This window comes from Bos mutus, chromosome 3 (genome assembly GCF_027580195.1).
Source record: "Bos mutus isolate GX-2022 chromosome 3, NWIPB_WYAK_1.1, whole genome shotgun sequence".
In the NCBI taxonomy this organism is placed as follows: Eukaryota; Metazoa; Chordata; class Mammalia; order Artiodactyla; family Bovidae; genus Bos; species Bos mutus.
The window spans coordinates 47,086-60,040 of record NC_091619.1 but is presented as its reverse complement, the minus strand read 5'-3'; the positions used below and the strand labels follow the sequence as shown (position 1 = coordinate 60,040).

Sequence of the window (12,955 nt, the reverse complement as noted above, 5' to 3'; positions counted from 1 at the left end):
AAAATATTTTTTTCACTATGCTTGCTTTGCTTGCTTCTGCTTCCCCTGCTCAGGCTGACTTGATTGATTACACTTATTGGACTTATGTATCTAACCCCCCCCCCTCTTATTGCAGGTTGTAGAGTGGACAGATATAGGACTAATCGTATCCACTAATGACTCAACACATATGCCCCCTTCTTGGAGTTTGGAGGGGCCCTCTCATCCTGAGGAAGAAGGAAGACTAATTGACATTTCTCTAGGCTATGAAATCCTTACTTTATACATGGGCCCAATAAAATTATGTATTAATGTTGATCGACAAACATGGGCTTTCATCCTGCCTCCAAAAAGGGAACTTCCACACAGTGCTTGGACTATTTACTGTCCTGTCCTTTTATAAAAACCATGTCAATACTCCCAAAACTCTAGGAAAAGGACAAAAGTTAAAATGTAAGGGGTTTACTTATAAAGACTTTAAACATACTCCTGTTTATTGAGATAAATGTCAAGCTAAATCAGGGAAATTAATATTTATGGCCAATTACACCACTGTTGACTGGGGACCCCATGGTATGTGGGTATCTAACTGCTCAAATGATTTTAAAGAATAGCAAGAAGAGATAAGAAAGCCTTCTTCAGCGATCAATGCAAAGAAATAGAGGAAAACAACAGAATGGGAAAGACTAGAGATCTCTTCAAGAAAATCAGAGATACCAAAGGAACATTTCATGCAAAGATGGGCTCAATAAAGGACAGAAATGGTATGGACCTAACAGAAGCAGAAGATATTAAGAAGAGATGGCAAGCATATACAGAAGAACTATACAAAAAAGATCTTCACGACCCAGATAATCACGATGGTATGATCACTCATCTAGAGCCAGACATCCTGGAATGTGAAGTCAAGTGGGCCTTAAAAAGCATCACTACGAACAAAGCTAGTGGAGATGACAGAATTCCAGTTGAGCTATTCCAAATCCTGAAAGATGATGCTGTGAAAGTGCTGCACTCAATATGCCAGCAAATTTGGAAAATTCAGCAGTGGCCACAGGACTGGAAAAGGTCAGTTTTCATTCCAATCCCAAAGAAAGGCAATGCCAAAGAATGCTCAAACTACCACACAATTGCACTCATCTCACACGCTAGTAAAGTAATGCTCAAAATTCTCCAAGCCAGGCTTCAGCAATATGTGAACCGTGAACTTCCTGATGTTCAAGCTGGTTTTAGAAAAGGCAGAGGAACCAGAGATCAAATTGCCAACATCCGCTGGCTCACGGAAAAAGCAAGAGAGTTCCAGAAAAACATCTATTTCTGCTTTATTGACTATGCCAAAGCCTTTGACTGTGTGGATCAGAAGAAACTGTGGAAAATTCTGAAAGAGATGGGAATACCAGACCACCTGATCTGCCTCTTGAGAAATCTGTGTGCAGGTCAGAAAGCAACAGTTAGAACTGGACATGGAACAACAGACTGGTTCCAAATAGGAAAAGGAGTACATCAAGGCTGTATATCGTCACCCTGTTTACTTAACTTATATGCAGAGTATATCATGAGAAACGCTGGACTGGAAGAAACACAAGCTGGAATCAAGATTGCCAGAAGAAATCTCAATAACCGCAGATATGCAGATGACACCACCCTTATGGCAGAAAGTGAAGAGGGACTAAAAAGCCTCTTGATGAAGGTGAAAGTGGAGAGTGAAAAAGTTGGCTTAAAGCTCAACATTCAGAAAACGAAGATCATGGCATCCGGTCCCATCACTTCATGGGAAATAGATGGGGAAACAGGGGAAACAGTGGAAACAGTGTCAGACTTTATTTTTTTGGGCTCCAAAATCACTGTAGATGGTGACTGCAGCCATGAAATTAAAAGACGCTTACTCCTTGGAAGGAAAGTTATGACCAACCTAGATAGCATATTCAAAAGTAGAGACATTTCTTTGCCAACAAAGGTTCATCTAGTCAAGGCTATGGTTTTTCCTGTGGTCATGTATGGATGTTAGAGTTGGACTGTGAAGAAGGCTGAGCGCCGAAGAATTGATGCTTTTGAACTGTGGTGTTGGAGAAGACTCTTTTTTTTTTTTTATTTTTAAACTTTACATAATTGTATTAGTTTTGCCAAATATCAAAATGAATCCATCACAGGTATACATGTGCTCCCCATCCTCCCTCCCCATACCATCCCTCTGGGTCGTCCCAGTGCACTAGCCCCAAGCATCCAGTATCTGCATTGAACCTGGACTGGCATCTCATTTCATACATGATATTTTACATGTTTCAATGCCATTCTCCCAAATCTTCCCACCCTCTCCCTCTCCCACAGAGTCCATAAGACTGTTCCATACATCAGTGTCTCTTTTGCTGTCTCGTACACAGGGTTATTGTTACCATCTTTCTAAATTCCATATATATGCGTTAGTATACTGTATTGGTGTTTTTCCTTCTGGCTTACTTCACTCTGTATAATAGGCTCCAGTTTCATCCACCTCATTAGAACTGATTCAAATGTATTCTTTTTAATGGCTGAGTAATATTCCATTGTGTATATGTACCACTGCTTTCTTATCCATTCATCTGCTGATGGACATCTAGGTTGCTTCCATGTCCTGGCTATTATAAACAGTGCTGCGATGAACATTGGGGTACACGTGTCTCTTTCCCTTCTGGTTTCCTCAGTGTGTATGCCCAGCAGTGGGATTGCTGGATCATAAGGCAGTTCTATTTCCAGTTTTTAAGGAATCTCCACACTGTTCTCCATAGTGGCTGTACTAGTTTGCATTCCCACCAACAGTGTAAGAGGGTTCCCTTTTCTCCACACCCTCTCCAACATTTATTATTTGTAGACTTTTGGATCGCAGCCATTCTGACTGGTGTGAAATGGTACCTCATAGTGGTCTTGATTTGCATTTCTCTGATAATGAGTGATGTTGAGCATCTTTTCATGTGTTTGTTAGCCATCTGTATGTCTTCTTTGGAGAAATGTCTATTTAGTTCTTTGGCCCATTTTTTGATTGGGTCATTTATTTTTCTGGAGTTGAGCTGTAGGAGTTGCTTGTATATTTTTGAGATTAGTTGTTTGTCTGTTGCTTCATTTGCTATTATTTTCTCCCATTCTGAAGGCTGTCTTTTCACCTTGCTGATAGTTTCCTTTGATGTGCAGAAGGTTTTAAGTTTAATTAGGTCCCATTTGTTTATTTTTGCTTTTATTTCCGATATTCTGGGAGGTGGGTCATAGAGGATCCTGCTATGATGTATGTCAGAGAGTGTTTTGCCTATGTGCTCCTCTAGGAGTTTTATAGTTTCTGGTCTTATGTTTAGATCTTTAATCCATTTTGAGTTTATTTTTGTGTATGGTGTTAAAAAGTGTTCTAGTTTCATTCTTTTACAAGTGGTTGACCAGTTTTCCCAGCACCACTTGTTAAAGAGATTGTCTTTAATCCATTGTATATTCTTGCCTCCTTTGTCAAAGATAAGGTGTCCATAGGTGCGTGGATTTATCTCTGGGCTTTCTATTTTGTTCCATTGATCTATATTTCTGTCTTTGTGCCGGTACCATACTGTCTTGATAACTGTGGCTTTGTAGTAGAGCCTGAAGTCAGGTAGGTTGACTCCTCCAGTTCCACTATTCTTTCTCAAGATAGCTTTGGCTATTCGAGGTTTTTTGTATTTCCATACAAATTGTGAAATTATTTGTTCTAGCTCTGTGAAGAATACTGTTGGTAGCTTGATAGGGATTGCATTGAATCTATAAATTGCTTTGGGTAGTATACTCATTTTCACTATATTGATTCTTCCAATCCATGAACATGGTATATTTCTCCATCTATTAGTGTCCTCTGGATTTCTTTCACCAGTGTTTTATAGTTTTCTATATATAGGTCTTTAGTTTCCTTAGGTAGATATATTTCTAAGTATTTTATTCTTTCCGTTGCAATGGTGAATGGAATTGTTTCCTTAATTTCTCTTTCTGTTTTCTCATTATTAGTGTATAGGAATGCAAGGGATTTCTGTGTGTTGATTTTATATCCTGCAACTTTCCTATAGTCATTGATTAATTCTAGTAATTTTCTGGTGGAGTCTTTAGGGTTTTCTATGTAGAGGATCATGTCTTCTGCAAATAGTGAGAGTTTTACTTCTTCTTTTCCAATTTGGATTCCTTTTATTTCTTTTTCTGCTCTGATTGCTGTGGCCAAAACTTCCAAAACTATGTTGAATAGTAGTGGTGAAAGTGGGCATCCTTGTCTTGTTCCTAACTTTAGAGGAAATGCTTTCAATTTTTCACCATTGAGGATAATGTTTGCTGTGGGTTTGTCATATATACCTTTTATTATGTTGAGGTATGTTCCTTCTATTCCTGCTTTCTGGAGAGTTTTTATCATAAATGGGTGTTGAATTTTGTCAAAGGCTTTCTCTGCATCTATTGAGATAATCATATGGTTTTTATTTTTCAATTTGTTAATGTGGTGTATTACATTGATTGATTTGCGGATATTGAAGAATCCTTGTATCCCTGGGATAAAGCCCACTTGGTCATGGTGTATGATCTTTTTAATGTGTTGTTAGACTCTTGAGAGTCCCTTGGACTGTAATGAGATCCAACCAGTCCATTCTAAAGGAGATCAGCCCTGGGATTTCTTTGGAAGGAATGATGCTAAAGCTGAAACTCCAGTACTTTGGCCACCTCATGGGAAGAGTTGACTCATTGGAAAAGACTCTGATGCTGGGAGGGATTGGGGGCAGGAGGAGAAGGGGACGACAGAGGATGAGATGACTGGATGGCATCACCAACTCGATGGACGTGAGTCTGAGTGAACTCCAGGAGTTGGTGATGGACAGGGATGCCTCGCGAGCTGCGATTCATGGGGTCACAAAGAGTCAGACAGGACTGAGCGACTGATCTGATCTGATCTGATCTGATGTGTTACTGTGCTACTCAGGTAGCATAGAAGGTTACTAACACTACAGTGGAACATTACCATGACAAAGGACTTCTTGGATGGCTTGACAATAGAATTGCCCTCCCTCGCCCTTGAATCGTCCTCGATAAACAGATTGGGCCTAAACAATGGAACATCTGGAAACTTGCTGCAAGCACTGAAGAACTTGGGACTTGGACTGGACATTTCATAGGTACCAATCGTAGTCATAGAAACTATTTCTTTTGTTATAATCAATTATATTTCATGCAAGCTTGTGTTCCCCTTCCCTTTGTTCTAGCATAGGAAGTTTACAATTCAGTAAGACTTTATGTTCTATAACTTATGTAAATTGCAAATTATGTACTTGTTTCAATTCTTCTGTTTCCTTAAGAAATGAATCCCTTTTGATTCTTCAATCTTAAAGTAGTCTGTGGTTACCAATAAATCTCCAGTGGCCCTGGAAAGAAGGTCCATGGCTGGACTTGCTTCTCAGTTACTTACTAAATTGCTCCAGTGATCTAAACGATTCATTGGATGGCTGATTTTTGGCATTTTGGGATTAGTAGCTATTTGCACCACTGCTGCTGTCACTGACATTGCATTACAAGCCTCAATTCAAACACATAATTTTATCCAAAATTGGACTATAGATGCTCACACTATGTGGAACACTCAAGCTCAGATAGACGAAGATATTCAGGATGAAATACAGGAACTAAAAACAACCATCAGATGGGTTGGTGATCAATTAATAGATGTACAAAAACAGGTGATGCTAAAATATGATTGAAATTCTACTCAGTTTTGTGTTACTCCTGTTCAATTCAATAGTGCCTACAACTGGAAACAAACTGAATTTCATTTATAAAACATACATGATAATGCCTCTCTGAATATACAATTATTACAAAAAAAAAATCTTTGAAACCTTTTCTAAAAATCTGCCCTTTTCCACTAATTTGAAAACTTTAGCTGAACAACTAGCTGATCGATTATCTGGGCTAGACCCAAGCAGATGGTTTCAAAGCATTATTCACAGCATCGGGTCTGGGACTGTAATTTTTGTGATTGTCTTGACAATTATATTTGTCATTTACCATTGCCTTCATGCAAAAGTTGTTAAAACTATACAAACTCAAATGGTCAGAACACTTTTTACAAATATTATAAATAAATAAAGGGGAATTGTCAGGGAATGTTTAACAGGAGGATTCCTACGTGCTGTTTCTCATAAATTCTCTGTTCCTTATCAGTTCTTATTCCGAGAACGAGTAGAGCTGCACGCAGTTCTCAGGACTGAGATCATGAGAAAAGGTATCTGCTTGGATTCCTTTCAGTAACTTCCTTCAGTGGCTCTTTTCACTGTCAGCGACCTTGAATGTATTAGACTATCCATATTGTGGCTATTGATAAAATTTCATCCTGTGTAACAGCTGAGTAATCATCTTACTAAAGATATGTAAACCTGCATTTCTTCTAATACAATACCTTTGCTCCATCCGAGCTTGGGTCCCTGTGTCTTTCCTTCCTTCCTTCTTTCTTTCTTTCTCTCTCTCTCTCTTTCACTTTCTTATCGTTGACTTCATATCACCAGGTTCTGGTCCATTAAAGGAATCCAACAAGTGACCAGGACAAAACTTGGCCCAATATAGGCTCTGAAACTCCAGCTCAGTCTCTTGCTGAGCTGGCATCACATGAGTCAAAGTAAAAGACCAGGGGCAGCTGGGGCTGAAACTGAATTGGAGAAGCGGGTGTCTGAAGGATGTCAGCATCAGAGTGGAGGAGGTGTCCCAAGAGTACCCTGTTTTTTAAATTTTCTTCATGCTCTGGCCTGTGTTCTGGATCACAGAGTAGACAGTGCTGAGAGGTAACTCTTCTTTCAGACATTGCTCACTGATACCCTGGGAATAAAAGAAAATGGATTCTAAAAGCAGATGAAGTATAAAGCAGATCCAGATTTGGAAAACTCAGCAGTGGCCATAGGAAAGGACAGTTTTCATTCCAATCCCAAAGAAAGGCAATACCAAAGAATGTTCAAATTACAATACAATTGCTCTCATTTCACATGCTAGCAATGTAACACTCAAAATCCTTCAAGTTAGGCATCAGCAGTACATGACCAAGAACTTCCAGATGTATAAACTAGATTTAGAAAACACAGAGGAACCAGAGATCAAATCGCCTACATGCCTTGTACTATAGAAAAAGCAAGGGAATTCCAGAAAAACATCTACTTTGCTTCACTGACTACACTGAAGCCTTTGTCTGGATCACAACAAACTGTAGTAAATTCTTAAAGAGATGGGAATACCAGATCACCCTACCTGTCTCCTGAGAAATCTATGTGCACATCAAGAAGCAACAGTTATAACCAGACATGGAACAACAGACTGGTTCCAAATTGGGAAAAGGAGTACATCAAGGTTGTATATTGTCACCTTCTTATTTAAATTGTATGCAGAGTACATTATGGGAAAAGCTGGGCTGGATGAATCACAAGCTGGAATCAACATTGCTGGGAGAAATATCAGCAACCTCAAATATAGAGATGATACCACTCTAATGGCAGAAAGTGAAGAGGAAACTAAAGAGTCTCCTAATGAGAGTGAAAAAGCTGGATTAAAATTCAACATACAAAAAACTATGATCATGCCATCCAGTCCCATCACTTCATGGCAAACAGACTGGGAAAAAGTGGAAACAGTGACAGATTTTATTTCCTTGGGCTCTAAAATCAGTGCAGATGGTGACTGCAGCCATGAAATTAAAAGATGCCTGCTTCTTGGAAGAAAAGCTATGACCAAACTAGACAGAATATTAAAAAGCAGAGACATCACTTTAACAGAAAGAACTGTATAGTCAAAATATGATTTTTCCAGTAGTTATGTATGGATGTGAGAGTTGGACCATAAAGAAGGCTGAGAGAGAACCAAAGCATGAATGTTTTCAAACTGTGGTGCTAGAGAAGACTCTTGAGAGTCCCTTGGACTGCAAGATCAAACCAGTCAATCCTAAAAGAAATCACTCTTGAGTATTCATTGAAAGGACTGATGCTGAAGTTGAAGCTCCAATAATATGGCCACCTAATGCAAACAGCTGACTCATTGGAAAAGACCCTGATGCTAGGAAAGATTGAGGGCAAGATAAGAAGGGGGCAAAAGAGGTTGTATGACATTGCTAATTCAATGGACATGAGTCTGAACAATCTCCATGAAATAGTGAAGGATAGGGAAGCCTGGCATGCTACAGAACATGGGGTCACAAAGAGTAGGACACAACTTAGTGACTAAACAATAAACAACAAAGAAACCCACATGGAACCAATGCTGCTGACACGCACTGTTTATGGATGCCCCCCAAGTTCCCAGTACTACACAGGTCTCAGATGTAAAATTTCCCAGTTAATACTGTTGATTGTTCAGAAAGAGGCAGTGGGACAAGAAGCAGCAGTGATTAGGTTTGATAAGCACAAATGCAGCTGCAGAGGAACCTGGTACAGCCCTCGATGATCACAGCTCCCGCCTCTTGCCTGGTACATGCCTTCTTGATACTCTTCTTAACTCTGCTCTGTCCCATTGCCATCATCATGTTTCCTCTGGTCCTCCTGAAATGCTTCTCCTGAGTCACACACACACACAGAGTGGAGATTGAATCTCAGTCTCAAAAACCTGTACCCATTTCCATGGTTATGACCCCAATGCCATTATCACACCCACCAGCCCTTTTGCAGGGGGAAATCTCTGAGCAGCAAAGTGAAGAAAAAAGGGTTTCAGTGGAAGAGAGGAGTTATCTGAGGAGGAAAAAGAAGTGCAACTTGCCTCTTCCAGTATCCATGTTCCTTTCCCTCTTATACATTTTCCAAAAGCACAGTCCAGTTCCCAGGAAGAATAGCACAACCACGATGGTCCACAGGATGCCTCCAAGGGAGTCCAGCAATCATCTGTCTGTGTGAACCTGTTTCCCTCACACAGAGAGAATGGAGAATGGTTAAGGGAAGACAAAATTTTAAATAACCATTGCCATAGGGAGATAGAAACATGGAGAAGTCCAAAGTCCTGGTTCAGAAGTTGAAGAGGTAAGAGTGCAGTAGGTTCATTCATAACTGAACTGAGAAAATACCACCTGTACACATGCCTTCAGGGTGGGCCTTCCAGAGGAGGTGATGCATAAACTGAGTCTTGAGGGAGGAGTAGGAGTTCCCCAGATATTCAAGGTGGGCACAGAATTTCAAAAGGAGGAGCACCATTTCAGGGAATGTTATTGTCAGATCATCAGACCTGGGGGTTGCCATCACCCCACACTCCAAGCTGGAGAGGAACAGAGCAGGAAGGAACCAGATGAAGAGGATAAGAGGGAGAAAGAATCTCTTTCCCAAGGGTCTTTCTGAATGTTTATTTTATCTGAGAGTCCATGATGAGGCTGAGGGGAGGGTAATAGGGGTTTAAGTGATGCTGACATATCAGATCCCTCCAGCAGGTCAGGTCTCCCTTGTGGAGGATGGGTTAGAAGGGTGAACTACACATATTCATTCATGATTCAATGAAACAATGAATGTGAGCAAACATTGCTAGAATCTTTGCTTGGGACATGAATTCAAAGAAAACAAGACATGGCCTCTGCCCTCAAGGTGTTCTAATTTACACAGGAGACAAGTCCACAAACAGCATTGTTAACTCAGTGTGGGGTGGCCTTGGACCAACCTTTAAAAAACATAATGTCTATGCTGGAAGGTTATAACACCTGCAAGGTCCTGTACCAAATGAGATGGAGGTTCCTTTTCTTCAAACATTATTAAGAGCAGAACCATAACCAAGCACAGGACCCTGTGTAACTGTATTGATCACTCCCCCATGAAGCTGGCCTTAACTGAGAGACATCCTTCAACAGGAGTAAATAAGAAAGTGAAGGGTTCTTGACTTTGGAGGACTGATGACAGAGGAAACAGCATTTCCAGAGGGTCAGAAGCTGTTAATAAGACTCATTCAGGGTCTCTAGTTAAGCAATCCAGTGTGAAATACATGAGGAGAGAGACGTGGGCAGAAAAGCATTTGAGCCCTGGATCCTACAGGGAGACACTGGAGGTCAAATCCCTCAGATGACACAGTTGACACAATCCAATTCACTTTTTCTAAAGACCACAATAGACACACAATGAATGATGAATGATGTGGGGAGAGGTACTGGAAGGCTACTGTCTGGACCAGCAATGGCAAGAGGTGGAGAGGAGAGCATGGATGTGAGAGAAATTTAAAAACAGAAGCAAATTGGCTGTGCTTTGCAGGCTCCTGTATGGGGTGACCCTGATGGAAGGTGGTGCTAATAACAGAGTGGGGAGAAAAGCCCAGAGCTCTCACCCCAGTACACTTGAACTCCAGGAGTGTCCCTCCCCTCTGGCAGGTTGCACTCACCATGGGAACAGACTTGCTCAAAGTCTACAGAGGCAGTTTTCTTGTCCACATTGTTGCTGACCACACAGGTGAGGCTGGCATTGGGCTGATTCAGAGACAAGTTCATAGTCAGTTGCCAGGTGTTGGGGGCTAGTTCTGGTGTCTCACTCCACACCAGCTCACTGGGAAGGCCCTCGCTCTCCCAGGTCACCTTCAGGTCTTCTCTGTTTCCTGGGGTCTTGCACTCCAGGGTGACATTGCACCAGCTTGGTGTGATGGATGATGACTTGACCAGGATCTCAGGAAGGATCACGGGCTCTGGGGCAGGTGAGACAAAAGAACGGAGCATCACATGTGTGGAGAACACGGCAGTTCACATTCTCTCATCCATTGTCTCACTGAAGCTCAGGCAACCTCCCTCTCAGGATGGTAAATGCATTTTCCAGAAGAAACACCATTTTCCCAAATCCCAAATATACAGGAATGACAATAGAAAGGAAACAATTGAGGTAAGCCCTATGTGATCTCAGTAGATTACTAAGCCTTAAAATTCTTCCATTAAAAAGAAAAGCTATATGCTGGACCTCACCTTCCAGGATTCATTGAATATAAGAAATTGGGATGTTTCCTTCTTTCCAGGGAAAGAAGTCAGGGAAGGAAGGACTTGACCTGGTCCAGGACCATTGCCCTGCTTCTCCTGTTCAGATGATGCCTGGGACTGCACAGCCCTTATGGAGCATTGACATATGGCCTGTGCTTGGATGCCAAAAGTAGAGACATTTCTGAGAGATACAGTGGTAGTGACCAGCAACTACAACCCAAGTGTGGTTAGAACATGCCACTAAACTTGAGGTCCACACAGGCAGAGAAGTCACTAACAAGTTGGTCATAGATATCACATGGGAAACAAAAGCTGTCAAAGTCACTCTCACAGCAGATATTTCCCTATGCAGCAGAAACTTTAGGGGAAAAAAAGAGTTGACTAAATGAGGCTCTTAAGACATATCGCAGTGTAAATTTTCCCCTATATCTATTGAGGATTTGAGAGCTAGATTTGAGGGGTCTTTGTGAGCAATTATATCTCTGACCTTTTCATACCAGAGTTTGAGCAAGCTCTGGGAGTTGGGGATGGATAGGGAAGCCTGGCATGCTGCAGTCCAGGGAGTGGGAAAGAGTCAGACACAACTGTGTGACTGAACTGAATTGAAACCTCTGGCTGGTAAGAAGAGAGAGGACAGGGAGGACTGCCTACATGTGGATTTCCAAATTGTGGTAGATGAATAGGGCCCCAAATCCAGAACCTCTGAATGTGTTAGCTTATTTGGCAAAGGGAAATGAAAGTAACAGATGAATTAAGGATATTTATTAACTGACCTTCATATGGGGAGATTATTCCGGAATATCTGGTTGGAACCAAGGTAATTACAAGGGTCCTTACAAGAAGGAGGAAGAAGAGGAGGAGGTCAGAGAGATCAATGTGAGAAGGAATTGTCCCTCCATTGCTGGCTCTGAAGATGGACAAGTGTGACCATGAGCCAAAGAATGCAGGCAGCCACTAAAAGGTACAAGGTGAAAGAAAATGTTTGTTCCTCTGGAACCTCCAGGAAGGCACACAGCCCCGACAGCACTGAGAAATGGAGCATTTCCTGCCATATCAATAAACAAGGATGTCACAGCCATCAGTGATTCCAGCCCCCAAATGTGAATTTCTGAGCTCAGAAGGGACCCAGGAAGAACAGTGCCTGTTATCTTGCAGCCATCAGTCATTTCCCATGGTGATCCCTGAGGACCTGGGGTGGTGGGGGCAGAGGGGGTGTGAAAAAGCCCCAGAGAGCTGAGCTGAATATGAAAGGAATGATTTCAGTAAGCCCAGACTTTTCTACCTTCCCACACATAGAAAAGTGCTAAATTCCTTGAGATATCTGTTTTTCCTTAATTAGTAATTGTCTTTTGATGTTCAGACCACCTGCCCCTTGTTGCAAACTTACATATGACCTGACTCCTTCCTCTGCCTACTCAGAGCAGTTCTCTCAGGGTTACTTGAGATGCTGTCTCTCAGGCTTGAAATCGTAAAAAGGTCCACCAAATAAAACATAATTCTCAATTTCTTGGTTGTGATTATTTTGTTTTAATTGATTTGATTTAGCCCAGTGAGACCCCTATCTGACTTCTGATATCCAGAAAGATAAAATAATACTTTTGTGTTTTAAGCCACTAGTCACTCAGACTAGTCACTCAGTCGTGTCCGACTTTTTGCAAGCCCATGGACTGTAGCCCGCCAGGCTCCTCTGCCCATGGGATTCTCTAGGCAAAAATACTAGAGTGGGTTGCCATTTCCTCCTCCAGGGGACCTTTCCAACTGTACATAAAGGAGACTTCATTAATGTGCATTAGAGGATACCCCAGGTTAACTGTCATAGAAAACTGTCTCTTGAGCCTTTAAATTCCATACCAATTCTACACCTCAGGTTGGCTGATTGTTTGTTTCTTTATTTAGGTTTTAAGGTGTGCTGGGAGCTGGCATATTGCATATTGAGTGCATATTGCATATTGAGTGCAGCACTTTCCACAGCATCATCTTTCAGGATCTGGAATAGCTCAACTGGAATTCTATCACTGCCGGGAGCCAGCGTGAGGAACTCCGCCCGTGGCAAAGGTCATGAGGAAG

At 41.5% G+C, this 12,955-nt stretch overlaps 1 protein-coding gene across 1 annotated transcript in view; it reads right to left on the bottom strand.

The window, feature by feature from the left end:
• Window positions 1-390: 390 nt before the first annotated feature.
• LOC138987288 (SLAM family member 8-like) overlaps window positions 391-12,955 on the bottom strand; it is a gene marked incomplete at its 5' end in the record, with an annotated part of 29,610 nt that continues 17,045 nt past the window's right edge. Inside the window, 2 exons of the mRNA XM_070368705.1 lie at window positions 391-407; window positions 10,309-10,605. Coding sequence (XP_070224806.1) covers window positions 391-407; window positions 10,309-10,605 — 314 coding nt within the window. The remainder of the gene's footprint in view (window positions 408-10,308; window positions 10,606-12,955) is intronic.